Source organism: Petaurus breviceps, unplaced genomic scaffold (genome assembly GCF_028583685.1).
Source record: "Petaurus breviceps papuanus isolate PSGF00001 unplaced genomic scaffold, PetGlider_PUasm1.0 77, whole genome shotgun sequence".
In the NCBI taxonomy this organism is placed as follows: Eukaryota; Metazoa; Chordata; class Mammalia; order Diprotodontia; family Petauridae; genus Petaurus; species Petaurus breviceps.
Window position 1 is genome coordinate 8,789,650 of NW_027186492.1, and position 12,892 is coordinate 8,802,541.

General features: G+C 43.8%; 2 protein-coding genes across 6 annotated transcripts in view; both read right to left on the reverse strand.

The window, feature by feature from the left end:
• GATM (glycine amidinotransferase) overlaps window positions 1-12,892 on the reverse strand; it is a 501,978-nt gene that overhangs the window by 237,270 nt on the left and 251,816 nt on the right. The gene's annotated exons all lie outside the window — the stretch shown is intronic.
• The window catches only part of SLC30A4 (solute carrier family 30 member 4), a 78,309-nt gene that overhangs the window by 22,655 nt on the left and 42,762 nt on the right, over window positions 1-12,892 (reverse strand). Inside the window, exon 8 of one of the 5 annotated variants that reach the window (XM_069105957.1) lies at window positions 752-1,354. The exons of the other annotated variants lie outside the window; for them this stretch is intronic. Within the exon in view, the coding sequence (XP_068962058.1) occupies window positions 1,347-1,354 (8 nt within the window). The 3' untranslated portion in view covers window positions 752-1,346. Of the gene's footprint in view, window positions 1-751; window positions 1,355-12,892 lie in introns of those variants that run through there. 5 annotated transcript variants of the gene reach the window in all.

Here is a 12,892-nt window from a genome sequence, read left to right on the forward strand (position 1 = left end):
AGTGTAGATGGCCACAGGGCAGTGTAGATGGCCCACAGGGCAGTGTAGATGGCCCACAGGGCAGTGTAGATGGCCACAAGGTAATGTAGATGGCTCACAGGAAAGTAGAAACCCTCCCCCACACACACACACATCACTAGAACCTGTAGTCACAATGAATTCTTGCTATAGAGACATAAACTCAGCCCTCTGGTTACATATTCCCCTCGGTATTTTTAGGGGCTTTGCAGGAGCGTGTGGGTTTCCTGAATCGTGAGGACTGCTGCGAATTTATAGTATGGGGTGTTCTCATTTGACTCATCTGACTCATGAGTACTCACACCTGAGCAAAAGAGAGGAGAGAAGGGGGTGTATGGGGAGGAAAGAAGGAGAGAGGAAAAGGAGGGGGAAGAAGAGATGGAATGGGAAAGAGGAGAACAGGGGAGAGGGAGAAAGACAGGGGAGGTGGGGGGAGAGACACACACAAAGATGGAGACAGAGAGAGAAAGAGAAAGACAGACAGACAGACACACACACACACACACACACAGGGACAGAGATAGTGAGACAGACAAAGACAGACAGGAAGATCCTCATCACCCTGAGGATCTGACCTCCTCTGATCTGATGTGGGAGCTGAAGACTAAGTGTCTGAAAGAATGCATAACAAACAGCATACTTTGAACTGGCTGCCGGCCCCACACTGGCCATGGTTGTGTAATAGTTCACTTCTGGAGCAAAAGGCACACCCTGCTTAGGTCCCAAAAACAATTGATCTTTGACCCTATGTATTTTGCCCAGTTTATTATTTTAAACTGGGAGAACTTGGGACTCCTTCAGTTAAAGCTTTGGTTGGAAACAGGTGTTGGAAGATCACAAAACCCGATGGGTAACTGACTGACACGTTAATTCCTAATGATAGGAGCTAGCCGGGTCAGAGAAAGTGAATGGAACCCCTGGAGAAGCCTGGCATAAGGCACGTCCTCCTGCACCACGCGCTCATCATGGCCAAGAAGGAATTCATCACTTTCCCTGCTTCCTCTTTACTCTCTCTTGGCTGTCTCATTCACTCTCAGGAGTTCAGTGATCACCTTTATGCAGATTACTCCCTGTCCAGCTCTGATCTCTTTTATTGACTTTAGACTCCCATCACTATTTGTCTTGTAAAAGGCTCCAGCTGAATGTCCTGTTCAGCATCTCCAACTGTGACTTTTTTTTGGTTCTTATCATTTGCAAACAGTATTCAGTGAGAAAGCTCCTTCTGTTATTGTTGTTCAATTCTTTTAGTTGTGTCCAACTCTTCCTGTCTTCATTTGGGGATGTTTTGGGCAAAGATAGTGGAGGGGTTTGCCATTTCCTTCTCTAGTTCATTTTACTGATGAGGAAATTGAAGAAAATAGGGTTAAATGACTTGCCCAGGGTCACACAGCTATTTGTCAGTAAGTGTCTGAGGCCAGATTTGAACTTGGGAAGATTAGTCTTCCTGACTCCAGACCCCTGTACTCTATCTATCCACTGTACCACACCTCTGTTCTAGTCTTGGAGAATTTCCTGAAGGCACTGGGAGATTAAACAACTTGCCCAGGCTCATGCAGACATTATGTGTCAGAGGGAGGCCTTGAACCCAGACCTTCCTCTGTCTAGCTCTCTGTCCACAATGCTATGCTACCTCTCCTCATACTTAACATATCCCCAGAGGAAGTTATTCCATTTTCCTCCCACCTCCAACCCCCCAACCTATTTATCATTTAAACTTCTCTGTCTCTATTGAGGATATAGCAATATCTTTTCTTTCTTTCTTCTTCCTTTCTTTCTCTCTTTCTTTTTCTTCCTTCCTTCCTATTTCTTTCTTTGTCTCTTTCTCTTTCTTTCTTCCTACTAAATTTTGTCCCCCTTATCCCCCTCTGCCCTCCCCCAAATGGCGTGCAATATGATATAGGCTTTATATATATACATTCTATATGTCAGTATTTTTTCCCCACTCTAGTCCATCCTTCCAAAGTCATCTTCCTAAAGCATGTCTGACCATGTTACTCCCCTACTCAGTAAACTTCAGTATCTCCCTATTACCTTCAGGATCAAATATAAAATCCTATTTGGCTTTTAAAGTCCTTCACAAACCTGGCCCCTTCCTATCTTTCCATCTTTCTTATACTTTATTCCCCTCTATGCACCTCATGACCCAGTGACACTGGTGGTCTTGCTTTTCCTTATTTATGGAACTCCATTTCCATCTGGCCATTCAACCATGTTTTCTAAGAGGACCAATGACATCATGGGGTGATGTCTTGACTTGGCACTTGAATTGGATTTAAGTGAGACAGGGTTGCAACAAAGTCATTCACCTCATTGCCTCTTCTGGAGTCACCCTACTAAGTCACCCTAAAGTCCAGTGGCAGGACCAAAGTCAGTACACGTGGGGTGTTCAGGGAGGTCTAGCACCTCTGGTATGATGGCTTTTTCAGAGGTGCTCCTCTACCTGTGGTGTCCACCTGATTCACCCACCACCTGTTGCTCCAAGAAGCTGTCATAACAGCAGTGGCCAAACCCTGGCAAAACCATGTTGTCGCCACCATTAGAATGTGGGGTCCCTGAAAGCAGGAGTTGTGGTAAAAGCAGGAACTTGCTTGAGCTCTTCCCCCAATCACCTCCAAATACCTGTAAAAAAATGACTCTAAACACATTTTGTTGCTACAGAACCCACAAAACGACAGAGTGAAACTCATCTCCAGCTGAAGACAGCCTGGCAGGCCAACAGGAAGGGTCTATCACACCAGGATGGGAGAGGAGGGGTGTCTAGCATGGGCCACACTGGCATAAACTGGGCTGGAGCAGACCTTAGTGGACTGAATCACTCACAGCTGTGGTGGTTTCCAGATTTCTCAACCCACAAACACCAAAGACAAAATAGAAGGTCAATGGCAAACTCTATTGCACCTGGGTGAGAAGAGCATAATTTGGCCCCAGCCCCCTGGGACGGAGGAGGTGGTGGTGGCCTGTGGCAGCAGCAGCGCCAGCTGCTTCCTGTGCTCTAGGCCCACAGATGGCGGGGGATTAAGCCAATGATCATAGGGAAATCTCTTTGCCGGCACTGAGGCAGGATTCTCTTGCTTTGTCATGCTTGGATCTGGGCCACCATCTTAGGTGGCGGTCCTGGGGTGAGGAGCACTGCTATGACAGAGCTTGTGGCAGCTGTGGAGAGGGAGTCCTTCTCATAGTTCTGAGGCAGAAAAAAGTGCTTGTGGTCAGTCACAGACCAGAGCACAGACCAGGAGAGGAGTAAACACCTCTCCTTTGATCATGTCACCTTAGAAGAACTGAAAATACAGCTCTCACCCTCATGGATTGTCAAAATGTATAGATGTGCCTCATGGCACAAGAGATTGATTTCTGTCTTGAGGCAAGCAGAAGAAAGGATGAAGTTGAGTGCTTCTCCTTCTCTAGCCTATTTCCAAGTGACATCAGGCTAGAATTTTCAACTCAATTATTGATTTATAATTACTATTGACAGTACTTAAATCTCATTAAAAAAAGGTTCATTATTTTTAGTTGGTTCATGTTCTACTTGCCCAATTCTAATTTTTAAAGAATTCTTTTCTTCAATTAGCTTCTGAGCTTCCTTTTCCATTTGACCAATTCTACTTTTTAAGAGGTTTTCTTTTTCCAAGCTGATGACTTTTTTCATGATTCTCTTGCACAACTGTCATTTCTTTTCCTAATTTTTCTTCTATCTCTCTTATTCGATCTTTAAAATCTTTTTTGAGCTCTTCAAGAAGGACTTTTTGGACCTTAGATCAATTAATATTTCTCTTTCAGGCTTTGCATGTAGGCATTTTGACATTGTTCTCTTCTTCTAAATTTGTGTTTTGATCTCCCCTGTCTTTATAGTAGCTTTCTATGATCAGAGCTTTTTGTTTTGTTTTTGCTTGTTTTCCAGCCTATTTCGTTACTTTCAAAGTTGATCTCTGCTTCTGGTATACAGGGGGCACCAAACCAATGTTACTGAGCCAGGGGCAGGGGGCAGGTCCCTAGCTATCTACAACAAGGCCTCTAGGGCTAATGGCTTGCAGCTGAGCTGGGGTCACCTGGCCTACTCTAGCCAGTTGCTCTGGGGCCTCCAGGCCTACCAGGCCTAACCACAAGCCTTCTGCCTTGGGGCTCAAGGTCTCACAGCTGGCTAGCTGTGCCCCAGCTGGTTGGGGCCTTGGTTGCTCATCTGTCCTGGGAGTAGGGGCCTCCCACTGGCTTGTTCAGACACCACTTTCACTGGGCTGTGCTCCTGTTTTATCCTACAGTCTTATGTTATCTTAGACTGGAAAATTCTTTCACCCTATCCTTTTGTGAGTTCTGTCACTCCAGAATTCATTTTGAGGTGTGATTTAAAGCTGTTTTTTGTTGTTGTTTTGTTTTGTTTTTTGGAAGGGCAATTGGGGTTAAATGACTTGCCCAAGGTCACATGGCTAGTTTTGTGTTAAATGTCTGAGGCCATATTTGAACTCAGGCCCTCCTGACTCTAGGGCTGGTGCTCCATTCACTGGGCCACCTAGCCTCTCTGATTTAAAGCTGTTTTGAGGGAAGTTGGGAAGAGCTCAGGTGACTGCCTGCTTTTTCTCTGCCATCTTGGTTCTGTCTCCCCTTCCTTTTTCTTCTGATCTGACATGCTTCAGGAAGCTATATCTGCTCTTAGAGCACTTAATATGCTTAATTTCTGGTTGTGGACTAATTTTCCACTTGTATCCGACTCTTCATGACTCCATTTGGGGTTGATGAGGAAATGGAGGGGGTTTTGAACTCATGAAGATGAGTTTTCCTGATGCCAAGTCCACTGTTTTATCCACTGTGCCACCTAACTGCCCCTAATATGGTCAATAGGCACACTGATTCTCTTGGCCAGAATCTTGCCCTTAGCCCATTTTTTTACAACAATGCCTATAGTATGCTGAATAACATTACAGACCTGTCCAGTTCTGCTGTGGTAACATCTATAGGACATTCCCTGATGAACTGTGCCCACACCCTTGATATCTATACCCTTATTCTATATTTGCATATACGTAGCCAAGGGGCCAGGAGACAGCTAGGTGGCTTAGTGGATAGAGCACTGGACCTGGAATCAGGAAGACTTGAGTTCAAATCTGGCCTCAACACTTACTAGTTATGTGACCCTGAACAAATCAAGTAACCACTGTTTGCCTTAATCCACTGGAGAAAGAAATGGCAAACCACTCCACTATCTTTGCCAAGAAAATCCCATAGCATGCTATGGTCATGGGGTCAAGAAGACTGAGACATGACTGAACAAGAACAATAGCCAAAGGAAAATGCCATGTTTTTGAAATGGCCTAGGAAAACATGCATTGTGTCTCTTTCCTCATTCTTTTTGTGTTGTTATTTTGCCAACTCACTGGAAGAAGGTGGAACTGGCAGAAAGGTTGCCCCCTCTTCTTAATGCAGCTTGGCAGAATGGAGGTACATTGTTATTGCAATGGAATGTTGGAGTGAGGGCTAGAAGAAATTGTAGCAACAGGAAAATCCCTAAGTAGGCCCCAGAGCACAAATCTGTGGGTCAATCTGGGAGCCATGTTAGAGCACAGAGGCTTTTGTGGGGTTGGGGTGCTGCCTGAGTGCAAAAGGGATTAAGATCTCCACTGTTAATTCTTAAGGCCGTTAAACTTCTTGGTTTCTTGCCCCACAAGGACAGCTGTAATTGTTCTTTTGGGATTCTGTGAGAGTTAGAGGGGATTGTAGAAAATGTCTGGTCTTCCATCTGACTGGTGACATGACTTGGACTGTCCCTGCACAGAAACTGCTGGGGGGTATTTCATAGGGATTATAACTGCCCGAGGGACTGGTTCGTGGCTCTGAAGTGGGAGGTTTGTAGCTACCACAATAGGAGACAGTGAGGAAGTATAAAAGAACAAAGGTAGGTGTGGTTGTGTTGGAGATAAACCCTATAACTGGCCATCTTGGGAGAGGATGTGATAGAGAGGATGGGAGAGGTTGGGAGAGGATGGGACCTGCCTTCCCAAACTAAGACTGGTTGGTTACATACCCCTTGGAGTCACAAGATGGTCACTTGCTTCAGGGGGCCCTGATCCTCATTTTGAAGACTATTGTTATGGAGGATAAGTATTTAAAATACAAGTCAGTTTTCTTTACATAAGAAATAGGAAACTGGGGCAGCTAGGTGGTGCAGTGAATAGAGCACCGGCCCTGGAGTCGGGATGACCTGAGTTCAAATCTGACCTCTGACACTTAACACTTACTAGCTGTGTGACCTTGGGCAAGTCACTTAACCCCAACTGCCCTGCTTTTTCCCCTCCAAAAAGAAAGAAAAAGGAAAAAAAAGTAATAGGAAACCCTTAATTCAAATATAGCTTATTTCTAACCTAGTCCAAGAAGAACAAGGTGGTGTACTGCATTCATTGCTGGATCTGACCTGGGTGGGGTCACATCCTTTCTCTGATCAATATTATCCATGTAATCTTGAGCAAACACTTATTCCTCTCAGAGTCACAACTATAAAATGAAGTATTCAGATTAGATAAACTTTGAGGTCCACAAAGTGGCTAGGTGGCATAGTTTGGAGTCAGGAAGACTTGAGTTCAAATTTGACCTCAGATACTTACTAGTTATTGTGATCCTGGGCAAATCCCTTAACCTCTGACTCAGTTTCCTCATCTTGTAAAATGGGGATGAATAATAGTAACTACCTACCAGGGTTGTTGTAAAGATAAAATGTGATACTATTTATAAAGTGCTTTACAAACCTTAAAGTGTTATATAAATACTAGTTATTAATTTATTTACCTTTTTTTTCTTTTTAGGCAATTGGGGTTAAATGACTTACCCAGGGTCATACAACTAATAAGTTTTTGGGGTTGGATTTGAACTCAGGTCCTCCTGACTCCAGGACTGGCTCTCTATGCACTGTGCCACTTAGCTGCCCCTAATTTATTTACTTCTACCTCTTGTAGTTGTGGTAAAGTTCACAAGAAATAATATACATAAAATGATTTACAAGCCTTAAAGCCATTTTTACCTAAGTATCAGTCAATACAATATAATGTCCTTGAATATTGGGACCATTTCTTCTCCTTGTATTCCCAGGAAATAGCACAATATCTTGCACATAGTAGGTGTTTAATTAAATGTTCACACATAGTAGGTAATTAATGCTCTTCCACCTGAAAAATAAAGCTACCCAACACTAAAGGGACATATTCTCTAGGAGTTTCTAAAAGTAGTTAATGCTTCTTTACGCTCAAATGGTTTGGGTGGATTAATACAGTTACAGACTGAGAGCTGGAAGAGACATCAGCCAACTCACTTTATAGACTGGAACCTGAGGCCCAGAGAGGTTTAGTGGTCTGCCTAAGGTCACACAGGTAGTAAACAGCAGAGTCAGGATTTGAACCCAGGCCTTTTGATTCCAAATCCAGCTCCCTTTCTGCCACACCATGCGACCAGCCATGATCTCATCACTGTTAAAATTCATCAAGACAAAATAAAATGTGGTTTTATTTTCATGGTCTAAGAGAAACTTGTCAATGTCAGCATAAATTTCAACTCTGCATATTATAGGATTTCTATGATAATACTTCTTCTTTCCTGTGGCTTCAAACATATAGTGGGCACTCCTACTTGATTGGGACAGGGGTAAAGGGGTGTTCCTTTGTTAAACATGTGACAGGATACCTGCAACTTGGCTCTGGGCTCCTTGATTCTCGTACAATTGTGTCTTATTCTTGGTGACCCCACTTGGGGTTTTCTTGGCAAAGAGCCTAGAGTGGTTTGCCATTTCCTTCTCCAGCTCATTTTACAAATGAGGAAACTGAGGCAAGCAGGCTAAAGTGACTTGCCCAGGGTCACAAAGCTAGTAAGTGTCTGAGGCCAGATTTGAACTCAGGAAGGTGAGTCTTCTTGACTCTAGGCCTGGCACTCCATGCACTATGGTGTCACCTAGTTGAACTCCTTGAATCTAAAGTTGTATTAATTTAATCCAACTCCATTAAAGTTTAATCTTGGAAGAACAAATAGCTAAGGAGTGGAGATAAGGCAAATACAGCGCACATGGAGACACTCCGGATACAATTAAGACCTCCCTCATTCTATTGGATAGAAGTCCAGTCTGGATGCAGGACATGGAAAGAAAAGTATGTGACTTTCTTACAGGGCTTTCAGTCAAAGCTGCAGGAAGTAGGTCAAAGTATTCTTTAGAAGCTGTGTTGCTAAATGACTCATATGAAACTGGATGATTCCCAAATACTTATAAAGTTTCTCTTCTTTTAGGTGCATATATGATGTGTTGAAAAACAATAGTACTGGGGCGGCCAGGTAGCACAGTGAGTAAGAGCACCAGCTCCAGTGTCGGGATGACCTCCGGGCTCAGACACTTAGCATCCACCCAGAAACACCTGGCCGTGTAACCTTGAGCAAGTTACTTAACTCCAATTGCTTAGGGGCGGCCAGGTGGCTCAGAGAATAAGAGCACTGGTTCCAGTGTCAGGATGACCTGGGGATCAAATCCGGGCTCAGATACTTAGCACCACACCCAGAAATAACTGGCTGTGTAACCTTGAGCAAGTTACTTAACCCTGATTGCTTTAAAAAAACCCAAAACAATAGTACTTAAAAAATAGGAAGCTTTAGAGGGCAGTAGGATTTCTCCCTCACTGGATTTCTTACAACTGGGAAGCTGATGGACCACTTGTTAAGAATTGTGATAGGGGGGAAGCTAGGTGGTTCAGTGAATAGAGCACCAGCCCTGGAGTCAGGAGGACCTGAGTTCAAATCTGGCCTCAGACACTCAATACTTACTAGATGTGTGACCTTGGGCAAGTCACTTAACCCCAACTGCCTTGCAAAAAAAAAATTGCAATAGAAAGGATTTTTCTTTGGTTAGGGTTTAGATTAGAATGACTAGTCAGGGTAGAGAACCTGTGGCCTTCTAGGTCCTTGGTTGTGACCTTCTGACTGAGTCCAAGTTTTACAGAACAAGTCCTTTTATTAAGGGGATTTATTCTGTGAAGTTTAGATTCCAAGGGCCACACTTGAGGACCTAGATTGGGTCAAAGCAATAAACATTTATTAAGTATTTACTACACAAGGTACTAAGTAAGCCAGACGCTAGGCATACCAAAAATGAAATAATCATTGCCTTTATGGAGGGATTCTTGTGTGTGTAATACAAAGTAATAGAGTAATTCAAGGAAGGAGAAAACACTAATAGATTGGGGTGGGGGGAAGGCAAGATTAGGGAAGATTTAAAGAAAGAGGTGACAGCTGAACCAAACCTTACCTGTCTGAAAAACCCACAAAGAGGGCAGCATGTGCAACTGCTTGGAGGTAGGAAATGGAAGACTGAGTTCAGGGAACAGATTATAGTTCAGTTTGGTTGTGGCCTAAAGAACCTCAGGGAGAATAACATGAAATAAGTCCATAAGGGTGATAAAGTTTAATTAAATCCATAAGGGTGTGGCCAGACTGTGGGAGATGCCAGGTTGCTTAGATTTTATCCTAGAGGAAATAGGGAGTCATTTGATTATTGAGCAGGGGAGTGACATGTTCGTACGCAACTTTCAGATCTGTGCAGAATAAAGATCATTTGGAGACAGGGAGACTGGGAGCAGGAAGGACAATCAAGTGGCTATTACAGGAGTTGATCCAGGTGAGGGATGAGGACCTGAATTAAGATGGCCTGTGAATGAAGAGGATTCATGCAAGAGATAGCATGAAGGTAGAATTGATAGGAGACTGGACACAGGCATGGGGGGAGAGGGAAGAATTAAGGTCAAGCAAGGGTGACTGGGAGAATGGGTAGACTGAGTGAGGAAGAGAATAAGTTCTCTACTCAGCATAATGAGTTGAGTGTGAGATGGTCAACAGAACAGTAGTCAGTTGGAAATGAGAGTGAAGTTTATGAGAAGAGTTAGGGCTGGATATATATATTTGTGGGTCATTTACATTTGTTGTTTTTTATTGTTTTTGGCAAATACTAAAGTAGTTTGTCATTTCCTTCTCCAGATCATTTTACAGATGAGGAAACTGAGGCAAACAGGGTTAGGTGACTTGGCCAGGGTCATATGGCTAATAAGTGTCTGAGGACAGATTTTAACTCAGGGAGAGGAGTCTTCCTGATACCAGGCCTGGTGTCATCCACTAAGCCACCTGGTTGCCCCCATCATTTACACAGAGATAACAATGGAGCTTAGGGGACCAGATAAGCTCAACAAGAGTGGGGAGAAAAGGTACCCAGGGAAGAGACTTTGGGAACATACTTATCCCTTCCACAGTGTAAATGGGGGTCAGAGGCATGACATTCCTGTGACCTGGAAAGTCTGTGTAAAATTTTTTGGTCCTCCATATCAGAGAATTGAATTATAATGGTATTATAAGATAAAATGTTAATATTATACAATACTATATGTATATTTTGTGCATTTCTGAGTTTCTAAACTTTTTCTCTGTTATTGTCTGCTGACCTTCATATGTCATTTGTGGTTTCCGCAAAAACTCCCCACATATTTCCATTTCTTATGCTGACCCATGATATATCAAACCATGATAAGGAAAGTCATGATGTGAAAGGGATAACTGTAGAACAAGTTTATTAGGAGTTGAGAGATAGGGGCGGAGCCAAGATGGCGGAGTAGAAGCACGACCTTCCCGTGGCTCCGGCTTCCACCCTCCCCAATCCATGTAAAAAGGGGACTCTAAACAAACTTTGGAGCTGCAGAACCCACAAAATGACACAGAGAAGCTAACCTCCCGCTGAGGACAGCCCAGCAGGCCGGCAGGAATCGGCCAGCACAGCGCTCTGGGAGCCGAGCCCAGCACCAAGCGGAGGCTTTAGCCCCAGGGCGGGCCTGACCAGCCGCCAGCCAGAGGGACTCCAGATCAGCAGCAGCTGTGGCCATTTCCAGATTTATCAATACATAGATGCGAAGGACAAGGTGAGAGGCCAGTACAGTCTGGACTTTGGGACCCAGGAAGTGGGAGTGCGTGGCTTTTACCCCCGGAGTGAGAAACCGTTGAGACGCCAGCACAGCCTGCCAGTGCCACGTGGCAGCTTCAGCTCCTGGCCTGCAGAGTGTAGAGGGACCAAGCACCAGTCTCAGGGGTAATCGCTCTTGCTTTAACCTGCTTGGATCTGGATTGCAGTCTAGGGTGGAGGTCCTGGGGTGTGTGTCCAGCTTGCCAGAGCGTGTGGAGACCTCAGAGAGGGCACCCATCTAATACCTCTGGCAGCTGAGAAAACCCCAGCGTTTGGGACGAAAACTCCCCTGTCTGGTGGCAGAATCCTACTGTGGCAAAAAGCCCCAAAGTCAAATCATTGAGTGGCAAAATGAGCAGGCAAAGGAAACAAAGCAGACAGAAGATTCCAACATTACACTCCTATTTTGGGGATAAGAAGGAGCAAGGCATGGAACAGGAGGAAAACAGTGAAGTCAGAACTCCTGCACCAAAAGCTTCAAAGGAAAATACAAGCTGGTTACAGGCCATAGAGGACCTTAAGAAGCAGATAAGAGAAGTGGAGGAAAAATTGGGAAGAGAAATGAGAACAATGCAAGAAAATTATGAAATGAGAGTCAACAGCCTGACTGAAGAAAATAATACCTTAAAAAACAGACTGACTCAAATGGCAAAGGAGGCTCAAAAAGGCAATGAGGAGAAGAATGCCTTAAAAAGTCGAATTTGCCAGATGGAAAAAGAATCTCAAAAGCTCACTGAGGAGAATCATTGTTTCAGAATTAGATTGGAGCAAATGGAAGCTAATGACTTTATGAGAAATCAAGATGCTGTTAAACAAATCCAAACAAATGAAAGAATAGAAGACAATGTGAAATATCTCATGGGAAAAACCACTGACCTGGAAAATAGATCCAGGAGAGATAATTTAAAAATTATTGGACTGCCTGAGAGCCATGACCAAAGTAAGAGACTGGAAAGCATCCTCCAGGAAGTTCTCAAAGAAAACTGCCCTGATGTTTTAGAAGCAGAGGGCAAAATAGAGGTTGAAAGAATCCACTGATCACCTCCTGAAAAAGATCCCAAAAAGAAAACTCCTAGGAATATTATAGCCAGGTTCCGGAATTCCCAGATTAAGGAGAGAATATTACAAGCAGCCAGGAAGAAACAATTTGAATATTGTGGAAACACAATCAGGATAACCCAGGATCTGGCAGCTTCTACACTGAGGGATCGAAGGGCCTGGAATGTGATATTCTGGAGGTCAAGGGAGCTGGGATTAAAACCAAGAATCACCTACCCAGCAAAACTGAGTATCATGCTTCAGGGGAAAATGTGGTCATTCAGTGGAATATAGGACTTTCAAGCATTCTTGCTGAAAAAACCAGAGTTGAATAGAAAATTTGACATTCAGATACAAGAAGCAAGAGAAGCATGAAAAGGTAAACAGGGAAAAGAAATCATAAGGAACTTATCAAAGTTGAACTATTTTTTTTTTTAAGCAATCGGGGTTGAGTGGCTTGTTCGGAGTTGCATGGCCGGTTGTTTCTCGGTGTGGTGCTGGGTGTCTGGGCCCGGATTTGATCCGGGTCGTCCCGGCACTGGAGCCGGTGCTCTTGCTCACTGAGCCACCTGGCCAAAGTTGAACTATTAACATTCCTACATGGAAAAACAATAATTGTAACCTATGAAACTTTTCTCAATAGTTGAAGGGATTAGAAATATATATATATGTCTTTATATGAGGGCATATGAATACATATGTGAATGTGTGTATATACGTTTACAGGTATACATAGATAGAGGGCACGGAACCAATTTAACAGGAAGGGATGATACTTAAAAGGTGAAATTAAGAGGTGAGAGGAATATAATGAGAGGAGATGGGGAGAGACAGAGTGGGGCAAACTATCTCATACAGAAGAGGCAAGGGAAAATGGTT